The following is a 22848-nucleotide window of genomic DNA, read 5'->3' as shown; positions in this document are numbered from 1 at the left end:
TTAATGCAGGTAATTAAAGATAATAATGATTAAAATGGCTTGATACTGTCCGGCTATGCTAAAAGGCCAGTTCATAAGAAATATCGAATAAAGAAAGCCGCATAGCATATAAACCACGTTGAAAAACAAAACAAAAAAACAAAAAAAAAAACAAGAAAATAAAAACAAAAAAAAAAAAAACAAAAAAAAAAGAAATGAAAAGAAAAAAACAAAGAGGAAAAAGCGAGGCAAAAAATACTCCAACTGCTTGGAATAATCTTTATGTACATTCAGTGAAGCGAGAGTTCAATAATAAAAATGTCTTAACGATACCTGCACTTCTATTATGTATTCGCGAGTCGAATATTATGCCAAAGCGAGCTTAGCTCACTTACCCAGAGCATTTTACATGGCCCATGGTCTAATTGAATATTTCCATAGAATTGAAATAAGCGGCTGGCGACAACGCCGAGTGTTGTAAGTTGCAAGTGAAAATCGATCGAGCGATAGAGGAGAAATGCACTTGCGCAGCTAGTTAGGAGGAATATTCTTCCACTTGTTATTATTATGGGACGGTAGACCTCCACGACTAAAAGCATAATCGAGGCACGCGCGCGTGTATCTGTGACTTGTCTTGCGTTTTCGCCAGAGGAACATTGAGATCCTTACACTGTAACCATGGGTCAGTGGGAAGGTTGTCCCGATGGCTGCAGGAATGTTGGAGAATGTGTTCGTGGTTGTGGTAGTCCATTGAGGTTGAGACTGATGGGGGGGTGTTGTCTTACCATGCCGCTGCCAAATTGTTGAAGCAGTCCAGAGCTCTGGTGAGGGGAGTTGGAGGTGACCGAGGGACGCCGTGAGCCGCGTATGCTGGTCATACTTGTCGATAGGAGATATGGGAAACTGTTGCTTCCTATCGAGACACCGCTGCCCTGTAAACCAGGCGGTTCGAAAGCCCTCTTATTTCCTCGTTTTTCCGTACTATTTTACTATTATAATTGTTGCTTCTCGGAGGATCGATTCGATATTGGGGAGCTACGCCAATCGGTATTTCTGGAAGGCGGTAGAGATGGGTGGGGGGGGGGGGGGGGGGGGGGGGGGGGGGGGGGGGGGTAGTGGTGGTGGTGGAGATGTACTCTTAGCCGAACTAATGAACCAAGCTTCTTCTGCTTCTTCATCGAGAGCTCGAAAGTGCAAAGAAATTTGCTAAATTCTAAAAAATCAGCCTCTCGCACTTGCTTTAACGTCACTTTCATCTATCAATTTTTTGTTTTTGTTTTTGTTTTTTTTTCTTAATTAATATCAATTATTTAATATTAATAATAATTACTTTTCAGTTGGTGAAAATGAGCTATATTACATATGAAACATATGAATTATTCATTGGGACGCTCAATTTCCTGAAAATATGGTCGAATGAATTTTTGTGGCTTAACGAGGCTTAATCTATTATGAGATAATATTAATATAAAAGCTGATGAATAATATTGAAAATATCGCACGAAGCTTAGTGACAATTAGTCGTGTTTGTACATTATGAAAAAAAAAAAAAAAAAAAAACCTCTGCAACATTAATCGAATAATAATTATAAATAGTAAATAGATACACAAGCACTGATTTTATTTCATTTAAAAATTTTAAATTATATTAGCAGCACTTACGTGTGTAGAAGATTATTAGCTAATTTATAAGTTATGCCACGTGGACATAAAAATTCCAAATTTTACACGAAATTACGGAAACGACGATTGACTTACATAATCTCCAAACTGAAAAGGATTTCATATTCACGTTTCTACAAGAACACAAATGTGTTTGCATTATAATATTAATGTATCATTACACACGTATATATATATATGTGTGTGTGTGTGTGTGTTTAGGATTCTGAGTATTGGAAATTTATCTCGTACCAAAATGTGCAATATGAAATAATAAAAGTAATCAAAAGGCATACAAACTTTATTCTTCGTTGATTTCACGATTTGCAGCAATTTCCTTATCTTACAAGAAAGCAAAGAAATTTTGTTAAAGAAACATTTTTCTTAATAATTTGCGTGCTTTGCATTGGATGATAATCGAATCGCGATGCGAGCGTCTTATCGATAATTTTACAACGGCATCGCGACCTGATTTGATCAAGAATCTTTAAATCTCGGATCTATTATTAAGATGCCTTGTGAATTATCAATCACACTATGTTGAAAAGTGCGCCTCTCAAATTTGACGCGATAAACAAACGCTTAACTCATGCTAGAAACATAGCGTAGCAGGCGATAGGCCCGCCCGCATCGAAGGCGCAATTATTAATTAATGAAAGGAATTCCCAAAGCATTTAAATTTTTAATAAATTCAGTCCAGCCAAAAATTCCATGAAAAGTGCGAGGAGTACGGGGCAAGATTTTAAATTTAAAATTTAATTGGAAAAACTTTGCATATTAAAGCCCGAACGATCGTAGAATAAAACGGTGGAGCGTGAATTTGGAGAAGAGCTTCGTCTTGATTCCCCCCCTCCCCTCCCGCCACTCCCGTCCCTCCCGCCACTCGTTGCGCCTCCCACGCCGCAGCCGCTGCCACAACCATCACCCATGAATAATTCTCGAATAATTCTCACCAAAGCACAAGGCTCGTATCGTAAGGCTCGCTTCAGGCTGCGCTCTCCTTCCCCAAGGCTTAACGCCGCTCCAAGCACAAAGCTAATAAACACAAGTGGAATATAAGAGAAAGTGCAGTAGCGCCTTACCGTCGGCGGTGAAAGATTAATGTTCGATCCACGCCGCTCCTGGGGGCAAGTACTTGAATGTCGTCGTATCGGGAGTCCGCCTCCAGGTGTGCCACCCGGGGAACTCGCGCACGAGGGCGCGATCTTAATCTTAGGTGTCATTAGGCTGTTATCGGAGAGTCTCCGGGTCATGAAGCTGCCCACGTTCAGGAAGTTGCCCTCCCCGTTGGCCGACGAGGTCGATCCGAAAAACCAGTTGCCGGCCATACCTATGGCACAGAGCCGCGAGTTTGCTGGCATTAGTCGATTGTACTGGGGTAGCGCGGTAGAGCGAAACGAGGCCATCCTCGACTCCTCGATTTCGTCGGGGTGTGCATAATAATTATTTTTGCGGCTAATTTCATTAAGACGTGCTCTGACTTACACTGGCCATTAAAGCTGATAAGCAAGTAGTGCGCATACATTATTTACGGACATGCGCTCGCCCCTCTCTATAAACTATGCTAATTTATTATTAAAAGGCTTGAAAGTTTGTAATTCAGGCTCAAAGACATTAAGGTCTTGTCTTGGCTGAGCTCAAAATGTCACGAGGCGATGACGCTCCCAGTAATGAGTACGCGTCGTTTATCAGTTTGTCAATAGCGCTGATTTATATTGCGAGTTTTTTGTGATTTACGATACACACTTTTCTATAAATAACTAATATATACCTAGAAATACCTTTTGTTAAATTAATATATATTGGCTATTGGCTGAGATGAGGTAGGCACAATGACCGACTTTTCATAGGAAATAATTTAATTGTCTTCAATGTAATGCGGTGTAATGTATTTCATAGAGTTCAAAAGGGAGAGGGAAAATAATGGATACAAAATAATCCTGTCTATTGTAGTTGGACGGAATCGGAATCGAGTTATAGTCTTTTTATTGTTTTTCATTCTTTTTTCTTATTTCTTTCTTTTTTTGTTTTGTTTTTTTTTTTGTTTTGTTTTTGTTTTTGTTTTGTTTTCTTACTGTTTATACAAAACTCATTAAGAACTCGCTTTCGTTTAAATGAATCCCAGTCCCTTTTAATGACCCCTCGCTCCCGCCCCCCCCCCCCCCAAAAAAAAAAAAAAAAAAAAAAAAAAACATTACATTTTTTTATCTGACACTATAATAATCCAAATAATTAATATACTTAATTTTTCGTATTATAGCAATAAAAATACTTTTATCATTTTTACAATTAAACATATTAATTAAAAAATTCATATGATTGTGTTAGATAAAGTTAATGCGAACTGTATATCTCATAGGAGAAATAAAAACAAAATGTCAGTAAATTCTGGCTCTATGAAGAAAGTTGAGAAAAGAAAAGGAAATTTTTTCAGTCTTCGTTTTGCTTAATTTAATAAATTCATTCGCTACATTTACTAATGTCGTTTTTCTTTTTCTTTTCATTTTCATTTGCGTTAGCCAATATGAGAGTGTCAGGTTAATTCGCGCTATAAAAACATAAAGTTTCAAATGCTTAGATAATGAATTTTAAATATTAATAATAAATATGAAAGATATAATATTTACCGAAAATAGAATTCTTTCTTGCCATGTTTTCGGTAGAGGTCGTCGCTGATATGGAACCTAAGATAAAACGTTCAAGGCGAAAAGATACGGAATTCAACAATTGTTTAAAATAATAAATGTAACGAACGCATTATCGCAAAATCTTACCGATTGAATTTTTCCTTGCCATATCCTCAGCCGATGATGTTTTCCTTTGCTCGACTCGTAGATTTGGAATATTGAAGGGAGGCACTTGCATGTTGTCAGTGCTATACTGATGACGCAATGGACGGTGTCTTTCCGGACTCGGAATCGACAGATTGTCAAGCTTTAATTTGTTCCTCTGGTTTCTTTAATTTTTTCATATAAAAAGTCAACACAGCACCAATGCAAGTTCAATTATAATATTAAATTCCGAATTAGGAAAATAGTAAAAGTAGTAATAATTATTATTTGTATACGTAACATTAATGTTAAAAATTCTTTCTTTCGTTTCCTATTGTTAATGTATGGAAATTTCTCTGGCCTATTTGTGGAAAATTCATTTTAGGAAAATACTACAAGAAATATTTGGTATATATTACATTCGAATAATAATACGGACTCTGTATTTGAATGTTTAAAATCAAAACATAATGTCATTAACAAACGTATTATCTTTAATTATGGCCATATTAAGTAATCATTATCTCGGTATAATTCAATTAGATATAATAATAAAACGTATAGAAAATGTCGTATGTAATATTTAAAGAATTGAGCAAATCATACGCAAACAAACAATATTAATATTAGTAAGTAATGGGAGTGGAATAATATTTATAACAAAATCTAATGGTAATCATATGAATAACAGCACATAATTATAAATCGAATAGTTAAAGTTGTAGCGTATTATGTACGATAAAATAAGTAAAATGTATGAAAATTGAAGAAAATGTTTAAAGACTACGTTGGCGTGCTTGGAAAGGCAATAAAATCATCTCTTATTTGTATATTCTCTTTATGTCTTTGAAGTTATAAAAATAATTCGTTTATAGGGTGGGAAGCATATAGTCGAGGGCAAAAAGTCATAAACGCGAGAACTAGATAAGGATTTTCACTTTATGGGTGCCTTTAAATTGCTTAAGTAACATAATACAATACATTTGCACGATTAAGATTTATTAAGAAGATAATTATTACTTTTATTTTTTTTTTTTCATCTAAATGTGCACGAAAATAATACTTATGCATATATGGCAATGCGTGCAATTGTGAAAATATTAATTTTCCATCTTTCTGCGTCACTTAAGAATTATATCCAGATGTATTAAACAATACTTAGCAATGTTAATACGAATTAATATTTATATAAATATCTATTTCTGGGAATAATTTAATATACGACGATTAAAACTTTAATTGCATAAACATAATGCAAATTTCATTCAAACGTTGATGTAATATATATTTATAGTACTTGAAACCAATAGTATTTGCAAATATTTTTAAACAAGAAATTATTTTCCACATATTTCTTAATACGCTGTAATAATTAGCAAAAATTCAAGTATTATAAAACTTAATTGCAACGGTGCATAATATTTAGCTGGATTAATCGTATTTGAAAACAACGAAAGTTGATGAAAAATATTTTATATTGTCCTATAAAATAATTACATTATAATGTAAAATACATTGTCGTTGTCGTTGTTGTTGTTGTTGTTGTTGTTGTTGTTGTTGTTGTTGTTTTTCTTTCTTTTTTCTTTAAGTATAGTCGATATTGCTTTGAAATTAAATTAACGTCTTGAAATTAAAAAGGCATTTAATTATAAATTAATAAATAATAATAATAGAATTAAAATTAACATAATTAACAACAGTTTTAATGATAATTAAATATAGATATTTTTATTATCACGATAACAAATATTATTCCTTTAATTTATAAAAAGTGTAAAACATTTTATCAATTTTTCTTATTTTCTATAATGATATTAAATAATGTACCTTTCTATATGATTGAGCATCTCTTTCAAAACTTCTAGGAGATGTGTAAAGTGCTCAAGACTTAAGCCGGAGTTCACTGTTTGCGGAATTAAGGACGGCATTATATGCGTTGCCATTATATTTACCGGTAATCCATATTTCTTGTCACTAAGCATTAATCTATAGATGCCTGAAATTTACAATACTTATTAGTATTATAAATGAATAGTTGTTATTCAATATTCAATTTAATAATAAAAGCAATTCTTTCGAACCTTTTTCAGAAACAAACTATTTTTTATGCATACGTATATATTTCAGGCGATCCAACAATTTTCGTATAAAATTATAATTTGAAAATGAAAGAATTGGCTGTGAGTTAAAATAAGATGCTAAAAATAGAAATTTTATGTACTATTTATATATTTTTATATGATGAACGTGTTTGTTCTAAAAATAAAAATTTCATATTTAACTTGTTATGAAGTTGTTTTTTCTTCCGATTTTTTTTAGATAAATTTTCATATTTTACTTAATTCCAGGACATCGTCAATATTTTTGACTATATAACAATTTATATTTTACTATATATTTTTAACAATATATTTGAAATAATTTTGACTTTAAGCAATAATATATCCGTTATCTTAACATTATATGATTATTAGTCCAGCGCATGTTGTTATTTAAATCATGTAGTATTTTCAGAATCTACAACACACATTCTCGATTATTAATCTACACTGCCAAAAATAATATCTGCAGAGGATATAATATCCGCTGTATAAGAATGAACGGGAATTCGGGAGAGGAATATTAACCTGTCAGTGAGGACTGCAGCTGAAATTGATTTCGTATAAGCCAAGTATGACCCTCACAGGTAGTGTAATTTACTCTGAGATTGAGAGAGACGAGAGAGAGAGAGAGAGACGAGAGCCGAGAGAGAGACGAGAGACGAGAGAGAAACGAGAGCCGAGAGAGAGACGAGAGACGAGAGAGAAACGAGAGCCGAGAGAGAGACGAGAGACGAGAGAGAAACGAGAGCCGAGAGAGAGACGAGAGACGAGAGAGAAACGAGAGCCGAGAGAGAGACGAGAGACGAGAGAGAAACGAGAGCCGAGAGAGAGACGAGAGACGAGAGAGAAACGAGAGCCGAGAGAGAGACGAGAGACGAGAGAGAAACGAGAGCCGAGAGAGAGACGAGAGACGAGAGAGAAACGAGAGCCGAGAGAGAGACGAGAGACGAGAGAGAAACGAGAGCCGAGAGAGAGACGAGAGACGAGAGAGAAACGAGAGCCGAGAGAGAGACGAGAGACGAGAGAGAAACGAGAGCCGAGAGAGAGACGAGAGACGAGAGAGAAACGAGAGCCGAGAGAGAGACGAGAGACGAGAGAGAAACGAGAGCCGAGAGAGAGACGAGAGACGAGAGAGAAACGAGAGCCGAGAGAGAGACGAGAGACGAGAGAGAGACGAGAGACGAGAGAGAGAGAGAGATGAGAGAGAGATGAGAGAGAGAGAGACGAGAGAGAGAGACGAGAGAGAGACGAGAGAGAGAGAGAGACGAGAGAGAGACGAGAGAGAGATGAGAGAGAGACGAGAGAGAGACGAGAGAAAGAGACGAGAGAATGTATAAGGTTATGGGGACAGAGAACTCTGTTTATATTAAATTGTAGTCAGAAATAAATGTAATTTAAAATTTATGATAGAAATTTATGACAACAGCGGGCGCACAATAAAATTTGTTATTTAATTTTAGCGTAACAAAAATTTTCAAAATATCTAGAGAGAGAGAGAGAGAGAGAGAGAGAATCATATCAAAATAAATGCAATTTACGATCGCATCAGAAAATGTCCTTGATATACTGCAACCGTTGTTACGCGAATATGCTCGAGTTGCGCGCAGCAACAGTTGAGCCGCGTCCCGGTAATTATTATACAATAATAAAAAGAACTCTGCAGATGCCCAGTAGCCGAATTTAATTTTATGCGTTACGTAATGTATCGTTTTGAATAATGCGAACTCGATATTTTGTAAAATTATTTTCCGAGCAGATGAAAATCACAAAGTTCTTACTGGCGTTGTTAGTTCTCATTATTTTTAACATGCTTTGATGATAAAATTGACGTCCCTGCTAGGCAGATCCCTTGTTTCGAATGTGAGCACAAAACTTTGTATTGCACAGACAAAAGAGCGAGCCAGGAGATGCTTAACACGCTTTAACATTATTTTAACAATGGCATTTGTTACTCCAGATTGGCAATAATTTTGCTGCTAAAGGAATAAATAGACTAGGAACTCTAGTTGGATTAACCACTTCACTAAGATTCCAAGGATCTTTCTCACTTACTTACGACCCGCACGATAATTTCAGGCTCCTCGAGTTTGGCCTTCCATAGAAGGGGCAACACGTCGTCGATGATCTGCTGCTTCTCGAGGCGATCGAGGATACAGCAGAGCGCGTTCATGAGGATTCGCTGATCCGTCGTGCATTTCTCGAATGCGAGCTTGAGTTTGGGCAAAAATTTTCTGCGGATGGCCATGTCGTCGATGTAATCTGTGACATTGGCCACCGCAACGAAGGCCGCCGTCTGTAAGTCGAGTAATTCATTCATCCCTTGCACCTGTTGCTCTTCGTGGCTGCTCTTACAACACGCTCGCGTGCTTTCTCATATCCCAGCGTGAGCAATAAATGATAAATTCTAATTTACAGATTTACAAATCGATCCGATAAGATTAAATAGACCGATGCTTAGTTGGAATGATTAGCACCCGTTCAATACATTGGCGTACAAAATTGTTGATTTAATTGCTTATTCCGGTTAACAAAAGCCAAAAACAGCATGTCGAATAGATAATGTATTTGTTGTATGTTTAGCTGTTGTTATTGGTATTGGAAAACTATTTATAGGTAAATTTTAATATAAATATCGGCTCATCTACGATAAAATAAAAAACCTATTTATGCTCGATTTTAATACTATGTAATTAAAAATGCCATTTAACTAGCTTTATTGCATGTAATAATATTATCCAAGATTATATATTTTAGATAATTGAATCAGGATTGGAATAAAAAGAATTTTTTTACACGAGCTTTCATTCAATTAAATTATTTTCGATCTTGTGAAATATGGAATTACTTAATAATTAAAAGGTCCATCTATTAAATTTATTTTGAAAAAATGTACGCACACACACACACACACACACACATATGCATGCGTACATATATATATATATATATATATATATATATATGTATATATATATATATATATATATATATGGAATATTTAGAGTTATTTAATTTCTTTGATATTCCCTATTTATACTTTTAATTATTGATTATTTATAATGTTCAGAAATAAAAGCAATGATTGAAAGTATATTTACGATCTATATAAACGTATATTAAAACTGTAAAGATATAAATTACTTTAACAATTGTAAAAAAAAAAAAAAAAAAAAATAATAAAACAATACTATGTAAAGATGTATTTATGTAATACTATATAATCAATGCACAGTTACCTGGAATTTTTCGATAAAATATTCTCGGTCATTTAGCTGTTAAAAAGCTTGAAAATTTATTATAATCGAAGTGATCAATACTAGAATTTTTATTTCATTATTATGAGTAAATAAAATACAACTTTACGGCTTAATTTAAGGGTTGTGATATTCACGTTCAACTGATTTCCAGCACAGTTGAAAATTTAAGCATTTAAAGTAATTTAGTTAGTTTAGAAGGTAATTTTAGTTAATAGCACAGACAGCCGAATTGGATTTCTAATGACTTTAGAGAAGATTTGTAATTAATGTGACGACACTTTACCTGAATCTGAATGGTATTGCTCTCAAAAGCGTTGTATAGCATCGGCAGTACTTCCCTCGTAATGTCTTCCAGTGCCGTCTTTTCCAGAATAATGTGGAGATTTTCGAGCAGTACGACCGAGCCTTGAATTGATCTTGGCGCCGCGAAAAGCAGCCTAAAGCTCGGCAATATTATGGTCTCGTACTCCTGGATGTTACTGTTCTGGATGATGTGTAGCATTGGTTGCAAAACTGACGCGAAAACCTCCTGGGAGCGTGACTCATACTGCAGATACGGCCAAATGTGTTGGTACCACAGTTTCTGCAAGCCAAGCACTTATCTTTAAAACTTGTGGTAGTCTAAGCTTCGTGTTCCAAGTGTCCCGACGATATCCTGGTGATGTAGTAAAATTCTTCGAGCGGCGACACGGTATTTGAAGTATGGTATCAAATTTTGCAGACAGGGATAAGAAACTTTTTCTAATATTAGTAAAATAACGTATTTTACACCAAGTTATCACCATCAATCGCTTGATTGGGTATTTTATAGACGGATGAGATTGCAAAAGAACCAAAAGAACCGCAATATGAGGGAAAAATTTATGGAAAATTTGAATTGACACGAATTGTAATTTAGCCCGCTAGTTCAATTTATAGATTATAATATGGTAAATTTATGGAAGGAAAGGTTCGATGGCTGGCTTATTTATTATTAAAATACGGTTATTACATCGTGACGTTAATGTTAATTGTAAGAATATTTCATTAAGCTTTCCATTCAAAGTTTGTCAGCTCCCTCATCACCAATCCCCATTGCCAATCCCTTCCCCACTCTTTAATCAAATTTCCGAATAAACTGATATTTCAAGCAAAATTATATGTATTTTAATGTCTTAATTATTTAAAAAATATAGAGCAAAATGAAAAAAAAAAATAATAAATATTTAAAATTAATTTACTATAATTTGCAAGAATGACTCGCTCTCTTATTTTTGCTCCGTAAATCCGATAATAAAATACATTTTTTGGTTTTTAATGGACAAATGAAAGTTCATTGAAGACGTTGACGGAATTTTATTCGCAAGTGTATCTAGTTGAAAAGAAAAATGAATCTCTTTATTCTTACGGTTGGTATGTAGGGTAACACTTCTATGAGCGTGCTTTTATAAAAGTGCGCCTTTTGTGCCGGATCCTTCATGTTAATAACATCGAGAAATTGTAAAGCATGTACTGCCGGATCACTGAAAATATAAAGATTAAACGTTGCATCATAGAATGATGAAATTTTAATACAATTTAATAATTCATGAAAATATTACTATGAAATATCAAAATTATTGTGCTAGTTTTTTCTTATATATCGAGCGTATTAATTAATTGCTTAGAATTCTTTTAAAATTATTAAGAATTGACTGACACTCGATGTTAAAGCGCGCACACACGCACGCACGCACACACACACACACACACACACACACACACATGCATATATTCATGTACATATAATCGATGTTTGTGATGGGAGTCATGTGTCAACGGTATAACTATGCATTTTGAATGTTCAAAAGTGTATAATACCGAATCGTCTGAGACTTTTCGTAAGTAAATATTTTATATAAGAGCTTATGTTTATATTTTATCAGTAATAATGTGACTTTTATATGTGTTCTAAGAAAATTCCCCAGTGATTCCCAAGTACGCCGATGTAAACATTACTTTAATACTTTAAAAGGCTTCTTGAGAGAGCATTTTCAATGTTTGGTAATATTATAATTCGCGTAGATCATTTAAATATTAAATGTAATTTTTTTTTATTTTTTTTATATTTAACTGTACTTTGGTTGCTGTAATGGAAAATATGAAAGTAAAGGAAGTATGAAGTAATATTTTTCTCCGACTAATATTATGATTTTTTTTTTTTTTTTTTTTTTTTTTTTTTTTTTTTTTTTTTGATTTTGATTTTGATTTTAAAAGCACCTGCATTTAAGAAATATCTTCAAAATAAATCTTAATTAATTAGAAAACTGAGTATCTAATTTTACTACTTTATCACATACGCTTAATTTCTTAGAGTGGATATCTATTGTATTCTAAAGTAGATAGAGTTTATCTCTACTTAAGTTCAACTGTGAATTGGTTATTAAAATACTATTTTTCTAGTGAAATTCAGTATGTCGCGACTCATTAAATATTGAAACCTTTGTACGAATGGACGTATGATATATTTTTCAATTGACCCAGATCTTGAAAAAAAAACATCACTTATGGTAAAGAAACGTTAAATTATGATTGTAAAATATTGCCAAAAAATTATTTATTTTAAAAGTACCATTAAATATTCATAGATGTTCATTCAATGGAAAGTATTGTAAAAAAATCGTAATAGTTCTTTTATTACATTTAAATTTTTGAAATAACATTTCATACATACGTAGTAAATGTTGTGAGTAATGGTTAATGAGACATTATTTTATTTGAACATATCATATTGATTATACAGAACATTTGCCACTAATGATTTTTCAAGTAAATGTAAATAGAGAGGCGACATATATTTTAATTTACGATCGTATTTCATGTTTAAAATATTTATGTGTGAGAATGCCCATCATTAAGTATCTAACCTTTATCTATCACAACATTATTTATTCATTATTAATAACATTCGAGAGAAATGTAAATATATTTATCGTAAAATAATTTGTACGTTAATAATTTTTTATTATGATGTCATGAGACCGTGTACGTAGAATTTACACGTTCCGCATAAGCAATTAATTTTTTTACCCTTTAAATATTAATCTAAATTTATGTAAAATGATCATTGAATATCTTAACTGATAAAACCTTCATTGTGCAAAAATTTAGTTTTACAATTTTTGTGCTAATGAATGTAACTCATAAAATTAAATGAAAATATTTAAAGAAATATTGTAGTTTTATGATGAATTTCAAATAAATTAACGAAGATTATAAAATGTGGCAAAATTATTAAAACAGTGTGAGACAATGTTGAAATTCTAGAAAATAATAATTCGTGAATTTCTATTTTATATGAAATTTTTTATTATCTATTTTATATTTATACTTTTCCTTCAAAATTATTTTCCACTTCGACATAATGTAATTCAATTTTTATTGTTAACAATATTTATTGTTTATAGAATACGCGTAGATATTTAATATTCAATGGATTTAATGATAATTCAGTGTATGTATGTTCGTTGACTTTGCGATGAGAAATATAAAGCAGCCAACTCTAAATATTTAATGAGAAATTTGTGTTTTTAAATGATGATTATCTTAATTATATGTCAACGTAAACATCATAAGAATTAAGAAATTATAATATAAGATTTGAGTAGTTTCTATAAGCTACGAGCTTACTTCAATAATCAACAATAATACGAGAACAATTTTCTTTTTTTTGTTTTTTTTTTCTTCTTTTAATTTAATTAGCTTTTATTACGTGAAATTTATTGTCTAATATGTTTTCTAATGTGCGCAAGGATGATTCGAGGTATTGATTTATTTTGTAAATATTTGATGAATACTGATTTAATATTGCTGATTTCTAATTAAATGTTACTTCGATTAATATTATTATATTAATTAGTCATTCTAGAATAAATAGTTAATTATTTATTTCAACATGAGATTGTTGCTGCCGTTACGTAGTGGAATTGCATTAAATGTTTTCGAATGCTTGTTCATGCTACATTTGTTATTGAAATATCACGGGGATTAAATAAGAATCGTAATATAAATCTTCATACTACATATTGCGATAAATAGGTCTCATTTATTTTGATTTGAACAAAGTAATAAGAGAGATGCGATCGGTCACGCGTTACGTATTATCGATTTAGCAGTTATGGGTTGGATCCTGATGGACGATGATCAATGATTTTTCAACAATATTTTATCAAGACCTTTTCGTGGTCCCTAATCGAATGCTCTTGCGGATCCGCTTTTTGATCGTCTATTAGTGGATTACTATTGTCGAAGCTTTTATCTTCGTTGTTTTCACGTTTCACATATACGAATGGCTGTTAGTTGGAAAGAGTTTGCGATGTTCGCGTTATGTTTTTTTTTTTTTTTTTACGATAGTTGCTGTGACTAAGAAAGACGATTATCTTCGCGGAGCGAATAAAATTTTCGATTCATTGAACATTTTACTGTAATATTTAATCGATATCCTATTGTTTATAATACCCCTCCTCCCTCCCAATCCGTGTAAATTACTTAGCCATACTTATTTCAGCATTGTATTTACACTATAATTTAACGACGCAGACGCGTAAAATTAAATATCATTAGAAATTTGTGACTAAAGATTTTGATTAAACAACGAAAAGTATGGAGGTCAAGTGGATGAGTAAGTATAAGAATAGACAATTAATGCTTTTCGCCTACCTGAAATATTTAATTAATGACAAGAGTTGAGCTGCTGGCCTTTGCTTAGGTTCCTTGTGAAGGAGCCTCGACACCGCCTCTTGCAAAGGTACAGGTACATGTGGCAGCAGATTATGAACCTGATCCTCTAACTGCAACATAATCGATGCAGAAAAGTCTCGCGTTTTTTTACTTGGTCTCTCAAGCTGCTTAAATTACTTGAAAGCCACAAAAAAAATAGACTAAAGCAGTTTAATCTCGTGCATATTATAATGTCAGTTTAGTAAAAATTAAGGTACATTGGAAGTAAATGATTTGCTTGTTCTCGAAAGAGTCGATGCCACTGATTTAATTGTGATGAAAAATAAGTTTCTTCATTCACACGAGCATCATAAATAATATTGATCAATGCGTGATTACTTTTCAATTTCATAGTTCTCTAGTGGAAATGCCTATAATATCGGATACAGCATAATCATATAATGAGCTTAAATTAAAAACTATTAATATTTTAAGGACATATTTAATTAAAATGTTCACACCATATTATAAATTACTAGCTTCATATAAAAAAATGAAATAGCTTTATAAAAATAATAGCAACGGAAATATTATTATTATTATTATTAAGTATTTAGCATCTGTAGCAATTGAAGCATTTCTTTTTCCCTTCATTATTACCAAGTATTAACATTTTCAAATATGTTTTTAGAAATTATTATATACTTAATATGTTGCTAGAGACGTTGGGTCCATAATTAAAGTGTTTTATTGTCTTCATAAAGTCATTTTATAGTGATAATAAATTGTTAATTGCATCGCATATACGCAACTAATTTAATTTTTACTCAAAATGAGTATGATTTGAATTTATAGCTCTAATGAATATCTGCTTAGAGTTATTTAACATTTTAAAGCTATATCCAATTAATTAAGCTGCTATTATTTAATCCTTTATCCTTAAATTATATATATTTTATATCTTATCGTAATTAATAAAATTTTTGACGTACTTGAGAATAAAATAAATACAATGAGAATAGAAAATAAATTTTTAAGAATTGCTAAAGTATGGAAAATTTATTAGAATTTTCACACACGAAGCTTTAAAGTATATACAAAGTGTCGTCTGTGACCAGTCAAGTAGAACGAAATTCTCTATAGAACAAACGATTTGGAACAATCGATACATGCATGGTGTTTAAGTTGACGTTAATAAACCATAAATACTGGTGCTATTTCTCGTGGAGATGTGAACAACGAAAGATAATTTTCAATTTTTATTTAAAACAAAAGAGAGCCAGATATTTATAGTCAAATGAATTATTTTTAAGAACGACAGTAGAATAGTTTAGTTTAAACATTATTTTTCTTTTTTTTCTTTTTGATAATTGCTCGAGTCAGAACATTTGTTGAGGAAGCTTTATGTTTAATAATATTCCTTAGGAAGTTTAACATGTATGATAATAATAATTACGTTTCAACCATTATAAACAATTTACCAAATATTATTCATAATATTCGCAAGTAAGAGATATTCATAATACGATTATGCATTACATTAACTAATTAACATAATAATAATAATAATAACTGTTTTTGTGATTTACCTTAAAGAAAAATTTAAAAAAAAATTAGTTTAGATATTTAAGTCAAATAATGTTTGAGGTAGATACCGTTTCCATCTGTTTTAGGTATTCAGCAACATTGTAATTTGCCTGAATAAGAGGTCGTCCGCGATTGAAAATCGAGCAAATAAGCATACCCAAGCTGTACATGTCGCTAAGGATGCTGCCACTTTTCTTTTGTTGCACCTCCGGAGCTAGAAATTAAAAACAGTTACCGTTTATCTTATTGGTATAGTTCAAAATTTCTTTAAAAGATGTCGAACTGCCGTATTTATTAATAAACAGTGGATCCTCCTATGTAATCAATTACATTATGGTTCATGAAATCTTTAAAAATAAACTTATAAAGCATATTATCAAAAATTTAACGTAAATTAATTTCACATGAAATTAATGATTATTGTTTATGTTTGATTAAAATTTACTATTTTAATATAATTATTGTTTTCTTTATCACTATCATTAAGTCTATAATTATTGTTTTTGCCCACAAATAAATTCACACGCACCCACAATGCGCAGGCACACACGCGCATTTATATGAAATGCATAATCTATGGAGAAAAATTGTGTATCCATCGTATTACATCAAAGAAATCTTTATAAATTCAAATTTACAATTAGAAATAATAAAAGCTATTACATATGTTATCTCTATTAAATATTTAATTGTATTGGTATTTACCGATAAAATCAAGATTTGGTTGTGTTATTTTTGGTACTCGATTGATCCATGGAGGAAGTGAAACTGGACCGGTTGCGTCTCGTTCATTTACCGTTTCTAAAAAATAAAAGAATTTTCTTTACAACTATCTACGATTATAATTGACTAGAAAAGTATGAGAATCGAGAAAATCATTCCCATGTCTATTTTAACGTATAATATTTTTTGTACTAATGAGCTTAATAAATACTTTGTAATTATTATCTATAAATAATATATGCAATCTAATTGAATAATTCTAAAAGCAGAACATTGTTACAGACAAAATAAAAAACAGTCTTTTTATTAAAAAATATTTTTAGCCCAGTAAATTAATGAATAATATAAATATCAATTTAATAATGAATGATACATGCAGAGAAATTATAATAAATATCTTACAATTATTTTAATCGAAACCAATATTCAGCATTTGTGTACTTATTCAACCGAAGCTGAATACAATTACGTTTTATATTGTGTGGATATATGTATATAATAAAGTTATAATATATTGATAATAATACTTATTATTATTATTATTATTATTATTATTATTATTATTATTATTATTATTATTATTATTATTATTATTATTATTATTATTGGAAATATTGATTCACTTATGTGTTTGTAAATATTATTAATGATGTTACTTAGGATGTATGAAAATAAATGGGTATTTAATGAAATATAAACGTCATGTTATTAAATGGATTTGAAGATAACTAAATATTGTTGATAAATAAAAATTAAAAAAAAAAGGATATATTTAATAGGAAAAATTAATTTTTAAATGATTATTAAGTAAAAAACTTTAGTTTAACGTAATCATTTAATGTAATCATTTTTTATTGTTTACTGAATCAGAATTAACTCTCAATGTATTAAAATATGATACGTAAAAGTGTCAGCAAATATTGAAATTATTTTTTAAACATCATCGATATTTCAAAATATTGGAAAAATGTTAAATAATATTTTGTAGAAATTATTTACTAATAGAATTTCTAATATTATATTATTCAAAAATTCTTAAATCTGTGCTTAGTATCATTGTTCTTATACTCGTAACCTAAATCAGACACGCGTCTAATGAATATCGATAGCCTAAGAGTTTTGTTAAAATACTTATTAGAAAAAGACAAGATGAAAATATATGTATATATATATATATATATATATATATATATAGTTGTAAAAAAAGAAAATATATAGGATAACTATGTCATCAAATTGTATTTCAAGATAATTTGCGTTTTATATGAATAAAGTTACTATGTAAACTTATATGAAATAAAGTTTTATCATACAAGTTGTAAAATGTATTACGAGTTTTTCCAATTTACAGACTTACATACGAGAAAAATATTTTATATTTTTCAAATATATTTATTACAAATTAAATATTAAAGACTCAATCTATTTTTATATTCTATATCTATGAAGCAGTGAAATTTTCAAATTCTACATAAATGTTACATAAACTTAAAAGTTAAAAATAGGTAATTTGTCTTTCTTTCTTATTTAAATTTTTTAATCAATAAAAATAAAAATAAATACGAATACTATGTAAAAATCATAATTAATAATTTATATCTATATTATTTTGATATCGGTTGTCAGATACTTAATTACATGAATTCTATGAAACTTCACTTTTACTAAAAAATAGAGGAGAACATAAAAATGAAAATTGTCAATAGGAATACTTGTTTATAGAAATTATACAAAAAATGGTCTAAATATTATTTGAGTAATTACTTTTAAAGAACGAGTTTTTACTGACAGGACTAATTTAAATAAACATTAACGGATAATTGTCTAAACCAAAATAGATATGATTAATTTTGTTTTAAAAATTATGAGTAAATATTTCATCTTCTATTAATTACAATATATTTTAATGATTAGTCTTGTAAATAAATTATAAACATATTAATGAATATTGTGAATGTTCGTAAACGTACCAAGTTCTTCTTTCATTGTTTATAATATAATTTTTTTTTTCAACACTTTTAATTAAATATAATTTTTTTTTTAATTTATATTCAATTAAATATGTGTATAATAATTTTTCAAATACATAATAATAATAAACAAAATAAACACGGGTTTGCTTTTATTTTAAGAGATCGTCATGAAATATATATGACATTTTGAAAGTAATTTTATTATGAACTTTTTACTAAGTTATTAAAATGTTGATCAATATTTACACAATGTTTATATAAATTAATAAAAATTATGATGAAATTACGTAATCACTACACTCTTTTTAATTAATGAAATCAATTTTGAATGATATTATAAACCTAAAGACGAAGATAACTTATAATTGGTAAATTTATGAATATTTAAATAATTATATTTTAATATTGCTATACTTCAGTTTTGCAACCGCAAATGTTTATTTGAATATATAAAAGAAATGTTATTTTATATTAATATGAGTAATTTTCAATTATTTCTAAAAGAATTATTACTTATCCATATTGTCGTTATTTACTTGAATTAGTATAATTTTAATGTTTTGCCTAATTATAAGGTAAAAAATCAACAAGACAGCTTTAATTTTTATCATATGTCCTACAAATTAAATAGAATGAAAAATCTAATCGTTTAATTATTGGGTTCTTATGTGAAATCAATAGTGAAAAGATGTATATCGATGTTCATCATATGTTGCCAACTTGGATCACTTTGTGAATATTCAAAATTGAGATTAATCCATTCAATCGATATAATAGACGGCATAGTTAGATATTTAAATATAATTTAATATATTTTACATTAAAGTTGATAAAAGTTTATTTTGTAGTAAAGTTAGTTCTTATTTGAATTAAGAAATTTCTTTAAAATAGACATTAGTAACAGCTGCTTCGTTTAGAGATTTTTTATTTCCCCATGAAAATGAAGTTTAAAACTATATATAAATATAAATATTTTATTAAAGTCTATAATTTTAATAATTATGATTGTATATCCTAGAATTAAATATAATTAATCAATCGCCAGTCTCTATAATAAATAATTAAAATAAAACTGTAATCACTAAAGCAATCATGTGCGTATCACATAAATAGCGCGATATAATATTATAATAATTCTTTATAGTAATTTTATAATAGTAAATATTGCTGTCCCGGGAGAATGGCCAGGTAAGCCAATTTTTAAGATCGCGATTCTGAGTTGTTGGATTGGTTAGGCCGAGGCGCGACTCGTTCTCGTCACTCATCAACTTACTCGAGTTGCTCGACGAATAAACGAGTTAATTAAGTTGCAAATGCAACTTATTCGCATCCCTTTTCTCGGGTAGCATTGCAGCCAGCCGCAGACGTCCCAAATGCTTATGCTTGACGTGCATTACCGAGCTTCCAAAGCTCCAACGTATGCTTCCTTGCACTCTGAGGCTTGCCACTGCCGAGCAAACGGACTCTACGGACGTTGGAATGTGTGCGAGTGCACTCCACACCGTGAGCGGATATAGGGAAATAAAACGTTTGTGCAACGGTGCACGTTGATTATGTAAATTATACATAGTCATGCATGAATGATAATTAATATAGGTTTTATAAATTAGATACAAAATATGTATTGGCGTAGGAGGGCTGATTTTGCAAAGGCAAGTAGATTTTTAAAATTTGCTTTAAAGATGATTTTATATTAATAATGATAATGGAATGTTATAATTACTTAAGCGCAGTCTTTATTTATACTTATTCGCAAAAGTTATATTACAATACCGTGGCATAAACTTCTATCAATTTTAATATTAGAATTCTTCGTTCACGGAATTAATTCGATAAATTCGACTCCATGATTTTTTTGTTTCAATCGAGACTTGCAATAAACTTTCTTAAATTGACCTTAAAACAATATTTGTCTTTGCCAGTGGATTAAGGTCAAGGTTATAAGAAAATTCTTATGAGATATATTTAATTTAATTTCACAGAATTTATTTCTATTATTTTTTTCATCCTCAGCCATTATCTAAAATGCATATTGTTTATGGAAATTCATAAATGTAAGCATAATTAATTGTTTTTTAAATGGGATTCCTTTAAGATTATTCAAGATTAACCGATTATAGATTGAACTAAAGCTTCCAATTGTTTGGTGAAATTATTGAAATCAACTTGTAATTTTACATTTTAATAGTCTCTCTTATATTTAAATTTTCAGCGAGTAAATAATAATTAGAAAAATTGTATTTTAAGTATTTTTATATTTCTTCGTAAATATTATGCTCTATTTAAGTTAATATTGCAATTTATTAAAAATTTATTGATTTAGGATAATAATTCTCTATGACTCTTCAATTCTATAAAAATATACAGACAAACATAAAAGTATTTTATTTACTACTGTTTTATACTGGGTGAATGTTACTATATTACTGTATTTCTATATAAATACAGTAATGTCAATAGATATAAAACACATTTTTAATAACCCAAACATTAATAAATATAAATATATTATAAATATATTATATAAATATAAATTTATTATATAAATCATCGTACAAGAAATAATATATAATATTTTGCTTGACTTAAGATGGAACAGCTAATAATATTATATTCGAATTATAATGAATTATATTTAATACTAAATGATATAGTAATAATACTTCATGATAAATTTAAATGATGAATTATGTAGAATTTGATTATTCCTCATATTAGAGTTTGACTGCTCAAAGCAATAGTCAGTTAGATAATGATTAATGTTTCATGAATTAATTAGCCAATCATTGAGCTAATTATTTTTTTTAGTATTTATTATATTTTTCCTTTTTTATCGAAAATCGATTATAATAATTGACTTAATGCAATCGACAATATATAATTAAAATTTAATGGAGGAAAAGCCTTTGTCATTAATAATTTATTCAGTATTATTAACTTCACTTTTTAAAATTATTCACATATTTCTTGTATTAACATGAATTAATGGCTTACGTTGAACGAACACATTTAAATGTAAAATACACTTATAAGTTTAAGTATCGCATATAATCTATTATAATTATATTATAATTTAATATAATAGCACCTAAATTAGATCAATAATTATCAGAAAAAGCTTGATTAAATTAGATAGATAATATCTATAAAAACTTTAAAAAAAGGAAACTGAATAATGTTAAGAAACGTCAACGAAAAACATATTATAGTTTTACTAAAAATATTTTCAAGTTTTATCGTAGGTATTAAATATTATAAAAGGCATTACAAGTTCATTCGAAAAATTTAAACTATAACCTATAGAAATTGCCAATGAATGAAAAAACTTATTATGAAAATAATGATTAATCAGAGAATATTTATTAATAGAATCAAATTAAAGCTTTGAGTATGATTGGTTTATTTATGTAAAAATCAATTATACAGTAATATTTCGTATTTCAAATTATCATATTTATTGAGAAACTATTCGAAGAGAATTATAATACAGCATTTAAATTAATAATATAGTTTATAAGAATTTAAGATACTTTAATATAGATAAACATGAATTTTCAATGTTATGAATATTTAAATCATAATTTAGATATTTTGCGAATGATTGCTTGCTATATTAATTTGATGCAACAATTTTGTATTCGATTGGTGATCTTAACAATTATAATCGATGATTTTAATTTTCATATCATAATTTTTATATAATATATATCTGAAATAAAGAAAAATTATTTTATAGAGCTTATGTTTAATGTAAATTAAATATTGTTTGTTTTTTTTATTAAATGTTGATTATTTTTTAGAAATATAGCGAAAAATCTATAAATTTTGTGTTATTGTTATTAAAATAATTAATTGATTCTATATGAAGCGTAGGTAAGATAGTATATATGTGTGTGATATTATTCTTGAAATTACAAATTACCTGCCATATATAATGTTTAAAAAATGCTAATTAAATTAAATATAAATTCGTATTTTCAATTACAAATTCTGACATGAATTAAAGTAAATTCAGTGAAATATTATTTTGAAATATTTTAAAATCCTTACTTTTGAAAATATGGCAATAAGTATTCTTAAATTTGTGCAGTAACTTTCTTTTATTTCTATTCGTTAG

At 29.3% G+C, this 22848-nt stretch overlaps 1 protein-coding gene across 1 annotated transcript in view; it reads right to left on the bottom strand.

Moving 5' to 3' along the window:
• The window catches only part of bma (SCY1-like protein bma), a 35364-nt gene that overhangs the window by 3857 nt on the left and 8659 nt on the right, over nucleotides 1-22848 (bottom strand). The window contains exons 4-14 of the mRNA XM_011497209.1: nucleotides 16741-16836; nucleotides 16104-16249; nucleotides 14449-14579; nucleotides 11159-11273; nucleotides 10055-10354; nucleotides 8567-8807; nucleotides 6240-6408; nucleotides 4416-4597; nucleotides 4269-4325; nucleotides 2724-2971; nucleotides 649-911 (exon numbers count right to left, since the gene is read on the bottom strand). Coding sequence (XP_011495511.1) covers nucleotides 663-911; nucleotides 2724-2971; nucleotides 4269-4325; nucleotides 4416-4597; nucleotides 6240-6408; nucleotides 8567-8807; nucleotides 10055-10354; nucleotides 11159-11273; nucleotides 14449-14579; nucleotides 16104-16249; nucleotides 16741-16836 — 1934 coding nt within the window. The 3' untranslated portion in view covers nucleotides 649-662. The remainder of the gene's footprint in view (nucleotides 1-648; nucleotides 912-2723; nucleotides 2972-4268; nucleotides 4326-4415; nucleotides 4598-6239; nucleotides 6409-8566; nucleotides 8808-10054; nucleotides 10355-11158; nucleotides 11274-14448; nucleotides 14580-16103; nucleotides 16250-16740; nucleotides 16837-22848) is intronic.

Source organism: Ceratosolen solmsi, unplaced genomic scaffold (assembly GCF_000503995.2).
Source record: "Ceratosolen solmsi marchali unplaced genomic scaffold, CerSol_1.0 scaffold13, whole genome shotgun sequence".
In the NCBI taxonomy this organism is placed as follows: Eukaryota; Metazoa; Arthropoda; class Insecta; order Hymenoptera; family Agaonidae; genus Ceratosolen; species Ceratosolen solmsi.
Note: the sequence above shows the minus strand (reverse complement) of the source record. Positions and strands in the feature narration are given on the sequence as shown.